We start from the raw sequence: 6000 nt of genomic DNA, 5'->3' as shown, positions 1-6000 counted from the left end.
GCTGATGTTCTCCTTCTCCTTCAGCCATTCACCTTTGTTGGCTCAGGAGAAGGGCATCCCTTAAGGGTCCTCTCCCTGGGGCTGTAGGTTGCACATCTTCAAGCCTGGCCTTTTCTATGCCTGCTTGGGAATGATGATGCCAGTTTGCTGGGTGTCTGTGGAGGATACCTGGGTAACTCCTGGAAGTGCTGAGTTGATACTGAACCTCCAACTCTAGAAAAGCAGCAAGACTTGAGTGTCCAATGGCTTTTTTGTCATTCATCAAGCATTTTGGGCATAGTACAAGAAACAGAAGGGGGTCATTTTAGCCTGTAAGTGTTGCCCTCTCTCTGGGTGGCAGTTGGACTGTACTTGCTTTGTAGGAAGCCCTGCTCCATCAGCTAATGATATTCACCTTATCTTGGTGCTGCAGGCTGCTGAGAACCAGCCCTAGACCTCTGCTTGAGGGTTCTTCCTCTGAAGACATCACCAGTGTGTGGAGCCTGCCCCACACCCACCCCCTGCCAAACCACGGCCTTTACCTGTGTCTTCCGGTGTTTCCCGTGCGACCCATCCTGTGGGAGTGCCTCGTGGGCTGCCCCGGAGTTCGCCCCACACTCAGCGGCACCAATGGTGAAGATGACAAGATCGAAGACTTTCCAGGCATATCTGCCTTCCTGCCACCGGACCTACAGCTGCATTCACTGCAGAGCTCACTTGGCAAATCATGATGAACTAATTTCTAAGGTACATGTTTCCTGCAGGTCTTCCTTGCCTACCCAGGGGGAGGGCACCAACTGTTTCTAAAGTTGCAGAGGTTTACAAGCTCTCCCCAATAGACTGGGACATTTGTACTCCATCTTTTGTACACTACATGACTACATCACTCGACTGACAACTCCAAGTCGGAGGGACAGGGTAGTAGTTTAATTTGTTATTTTGGAAATTAGATGTCATCCCTCTTGGAGGCTTTGGGAGCTGGCAGCTTGCAGGCCAAAGAAGGGAGGGGCTCAGGGGTGATTAGAGCCTGATGCTTGGCTTGCTCAGTTTAGGTTGGCAGTGAAGAGCTGTGAAGAGCGCTGCCTGCTTGGAGAGTGAATTCTAAGAAAGGGGTGTGTTGGGGGAGGGGTCTTGTAGAGGGGTTCATTAACTGAGATGCGAGCCCCCAGCCAGCCCCTGGGAAAGTTGTGAGACTGTGGCTTTATTAAAATGGGTGGCCTTTGTGGAGGACCAAAACTGGCCTGTTTCAGAGCTGACCCACTGGCCTGTGGGGACCTTGAGGGCTTGCACATGAGGTAATGTGGAGTGACATTTGGTCATAATTAGAAGAAAGAATGGAACCTTATTTTTCCTGAGGAGACCTGGCAACTGCTTTCATAAGTTGGGGCTGGGGTTATTAATAAATATGCCCAACATCCTGGTCGTGCAGTCCAGGAACTGGATCCTTCAGGCAGTGTTCTCAGGAGAGCTACCTTCTTCCTGGCCCTAGAATCCCAGAGGAGGAGAAACAGGTTTTACTAGGCTGCATGACAAAGAGAAAGAGACCATGAGGTACTTTTTCCTTAAAAAGCATCTTTTCTGAGAACCTGGACTTCATGCCGTTAAAGTAAAACAAACAAATTTTTATGCAGATACAGACTGTTTATTTATGTGGCTGGTCTATATGGGGATCTGAACCCTTGACCTTGGTGTTATAACATTGCTCTCTAATCAACTGAGCTAACTGGCCAGCTACCCCATTCCCCGCTTTTTTTTTTTTTTTTTAAATCTATTCCTGATTTATTTACACGAACTGCTGGAAAAGGTGGCATTGCTTTCTTTGTCTCTTGTTTGGTAGGCCCGGCCAGAGGGATGAAGGATCCAGTCAATAGTTACAGAACAGTCCTGTCCAGCTGGCTGATGTGACATAGGAGAGAAAGAAGCCTGACCAAACCACCACGTCTGTGGTAGTGGGGATTCTCAAGTCAGGCCTGAGGACTGAACCTCTCATTCTAGGCCTATTCCAGGGTCTACGGTTACCACAGAGCTTGAAGCTTTGAGACCTCAGTCCTGTCCTCTGGCCAGACTTTCACTCTGCCCCACTTTCCCTTCTCTACAGTTCTGCTAATCACTCTCCTTTATGCTGTTTTTCATCCAGCCTTTAGCTTCCTTCTCTATCAGCTAATCCATCTTGTCTCAGATTCCCTTTGACTTTGGGGGGAACCTCTTGAGTCTAGAAGTTTGGGTACAGGATGGTTGTGCCAGTGAGAGAAGAGAAGAGTCAGTCCCCTGGACATTGGAAGCGGGCTTGCCAGCTTGGAGGGGAAATGTGAGTCCTTTTTATGGAAATCTCCAGAGAAAGTGCCTGTGTCTAGTGGGGAAGGCAAGGATCATTTTAATAGAAGGAAGAAGTGCACTGAGGAACCAATAAAGTATGTTAACACCACCTATGTACTAAAAACTGCTACTGGACACTTTGTGTTATCTCACTTAACCCTCATAAGAAATCTTTGAGGTAGGTGATGCTAGTCATATTTTGTATGGTTGGAGAAGTTGAGACTCATAAAAGTTGTCCAATATCTCAAATCAGGTTTGGAGAAGAGAGAGTGACTACTTTGAGTGGGTGATCAGGAAGAATTTCTGAAAGAGGTGCTTATTTGAGCCAGGCCTCGTAAGGTGGACGGAAGTTAAATGTGTGGCAATGGTAATGGCCTTTAAAGTTTATGTCTCTGGTCTGGTATACAGGACCTTTGATCTGGCAAAGCTGAGCTTTGAGTTAGATCTCCTGCCAGTTCCTTACTTTGTTTCAGCCACTCAGAACTAAGCAACATTCCCTGAATGTGCAGGTTAGAGGTATTTCAGACCTCTGTGTCTCTGCCAAGAAGTCCCTCCTTCCTCCCTCGGGAGCTCTTACACATCCTTGGGCTGTGTCCTGTCAGTTTTCTGTCTCTGGATCAGACCTGACTCATGGCAAGAGCTCAATATGTGATCAAACAAATGGATGGATGGAGCTTGAGCCTTGGGAGAAGAAGGTAATGAGCAAACAAGACTTCGCTGGCCTCATGTCCTTTTCCTTGCGCCTTTTGGGGCAGAAAGTCTCATTCACAAGTCCAGGCCAAAGTCAGCACAGTTTTGGTTTCATTGGCTACAGCCGGTGCACAGATGGGGTGCATTAGAGCTTGATGATTTAGAGTTGGGTGAAATGCCTGGCTGTGGGGAAAGCGTGAGGGAACTGTGGCTGGCATTGCACAATGATTCCTTTATTTCACTGCACAGCCACCCCCAGCGTTAAATAATCTATAGATTCTTATGCAGGACCACTTAACAGAAAGATCATTGCCCCAGTCCCCTCTTTAGAAAATGGGCCTTTCTTTTCCTTTTTTTCCTCTCTTCCATTTAAGAAAGTTCAAGGAGAGAATGTCTCTCCTGTTCTCCCTCTTGACTTAATCTCCTATGCGGTTTCAGAATCTGTCCAGTGGGAGTTAGGAGCTGGGAAGCAGATAACTGGAAATGGAGCAGCAATGTAATTAAGTGATACTTTGTACTTGTAATAGAGCCTTTCATCTGAAAGCTTGACATTTGTTTGGCAAAAAATAAATAAGTGAGTCTGCCTTCATTATGGAGAAGGGGACACAGGTCCAGAGAAGTAAAGCTCTGAGTGTGTGGTCAGCAGAGAACTGGGAGCAGTACTGGATGTCAGGCTCCCTTCCTATCAGCATGGCTCAACCTCTCTGGAAATGTATAGTTGTAAAGTTTTAAACATTTAGTGGACTGGCCAGTTAGCTCAGCTGGTTAGAGCACTATGTTATAACACCAAGGTCAAGCGTGACTGCATATATATCCACACATTGGTCAGCTGCCCTCAAAAAACAACAAAACAAACATTTAGGGTCTGTATTAATAGGTTGGTGGAAAGAATCCTGCACTAGGCTTTCCACCTTCTCAGCTTGACCTAGATTCCTAGAGGCCTAGCTCCCTGTAATCAGCTAACTTCTGATCCTCAGTTTCTCACTTATAAAATGGGTAAAATAACATTTGCTCTGTTCTTAGTCATTAGAGCTACTATAACAAAATACTGCATAAACTGGGTAGCTTATAAACAACAGAAATTTTATTTCTCATGGTTCTGGAGACTGGGAAATCTAAGATCAAGATGCCGATAGATTTCTGTGTCTGCTGAGGGTCCACTTTCTTGTTCCTAGACAGCTCCTTACTGAAATCTCACATGGTGGAGAGGACGTGGGATGATCTCTCTTTGGCCTCTTTTATGAGGACACTAATCCCATTCATGAGGGCTCTCTCCTTAAGACCTAATCACCTCCCAAAGGCCCCACCTCCTAATATTATCATCTTGGGGGTGAGGGTTTCAACATATGAATTTGAGGGGGTGGGGGTGTGACGCAAACATTCAGACGACAGCAGATGGTGAGCAGCCAGCACACAGTGTATGTTACTACGTGCCATCCCTGTACAGTCCTATGGGAGTAGGGCATACCTTATTGTGGGGAAGGGCAGGTTTACCTCATAGGGTTGTTATGAGGCTGAGATGAGATCATGGATGTGTAGGTGGTTTGCAAATTACAAACCTCTATGCAAACATAGTTCATTTGCTTCTCTTGGCCTTACTGTCAAAAAAAAAAAAGGCAAGGGCGGTGGGTTGGAGAGTATTATTCCTGCCTGACACCAAGCAGATTTAGTTTAGCCAAGATTGTTTCCTTTTAGAGCCTGGAGCACAGGAGGTGGATATGAGGAAAGGGTGATAGAAAGCTAAGTGTGTCTGTAGAAAGGTAACACAGCATTTGCTCTGTAGGATGGTAGGGCGGGTAGGGGGAAAAACTCTTTGAACTGATGACAGAAGTATCGAGGGAATGTGCTGAGGCGTCCTACAATTTCTTTCTTAGGGGGTGTTGCGATCTAAATGCTGGAGTGTTTGCATGCAGAGGTATTTTGAGTTGGCACAAGGAATTGCTCACACTGTTGTTTCTTTTTCAATGGTGCAAGCCCCAGTATAAAAAATATAATTTGGTTATAAAATAATAATAGACTCAGTTGGAATAGTTAGTTGCCCTGAACGAGAATAATCTAAACACTCATTTCAATGGACACCATCTATTATGGAAACCTGGTTCTTCACAAAGCTTTTTTTTTCTTTCCTTTTTGTCTTTTTTCGTGTCCGGCAATGGATTGCAACCCTCAGTGTCGCGCCCGTACCGGACCGGGACCGGCAACGGGATCGCAACCCTTGGTGTCACACCCGCACCTCGCTCAGCCAGTGAGCGGGAACCGGTCTGTATGTGGGATCCGAACCCTCGGCGGGAGCGCCGCCACACTCCCAAGCGGCGCACTGTAGCAGTGCGCCACTGGGCCGGCCCAGTCACAAAGCTTTTGTATGAAAGTTTTCTGTCTGTGGTCCTTGCCTTGCCTCCCTCTTGCCACCCCCTTGATGGCATTTTGGAGTAGACCTTTTAGGAATGGTGAATTGGATTAATCTATCACAAACTCACTTTGGGGACTTATGACTTCTTTACAAGACACAGGTTGCTCTAATGCTCTGGGTCCTTGGAGGGAAAGGTGATGTAGTAGGCCGTAGAGTGGGTGTCCAGGGCAAGTGGAAGGAACAAATCATTTGTTCACCCTTTAAGTTATGTTATATCAGATCTTTAGGGCAGAAAATATTCTGGTGACAAATACGGAATTCCCAAAATTGCAGATCATCTAGTCCAAGTTCCTCTTCAGGAGGAAACAGTCCACGGGCGATTCTGTGACCAGCCTGAAGTCATGCAGCCTCAGCACTAGGGATCCCTACCTCATCCCCCTCAGCTGTGTTCTGTGTGAGCAGCCCTGGCCTGACTTGTTTTCAAGCTCTGGGCAGTCCTTCTGAGGTTGGGAACATTTAGGAGGCAGGTTGTTTTTCTTCCCTAGGGTGTTCCATTGGGCTCACAATGGTGGCATTTTGGTTTTCCCTTCCTACCTAGAGATTAGATGCAGCATTGCTTTGAGAAGAGAAGCAGGGAGTAAGATGTTCTGAAGCCTTGTATTGAT

General features: G+C 46.6%; 1 protein-coding gene across 1 annotated transcript in view; it reads left to right on the top strand.

Moving 5' to 3' along the window:
* The first annotated feature begins 468 nt into the window (after positions 1–468).
* LOC103602774 (protein yippee-like 2) overlaps positions 469–6000 on the top strand; it is a 37050-nt gene continuing 31518 nt past the window's right edge. Inside the window, exon 1 of the mRNA XM_008587206.1 lies at positions 469–726. Coding sequence (XP_008585428.1) covers positions 610–726 — 117 coding nt within the window. The 5' untranslated portion in view covers positions 469–609. The remainder of the gene's footprint in view (positions 727–6000) is intronic.

This window comes from Galeopterus variegatus, unplaced genomic scaffold (assembly GCF_000696425.1).
Source record: "Galeopterus variegatus unplaced genomic scaffold, G_variegatus-3.0.2 Scaffold4288, whole genome shotgun sequence".
Taxonomy (NCBI): domain Eukaryota; kingdom Metazoa; phylum Chordata; class Mammalia; order Dermoptera; family Cynocephalidae; genus Galeopterus; species Galeopterus variegatus.
This window is presented reverse-complemented; position numbering and strand designations above follow the sequence as displayed.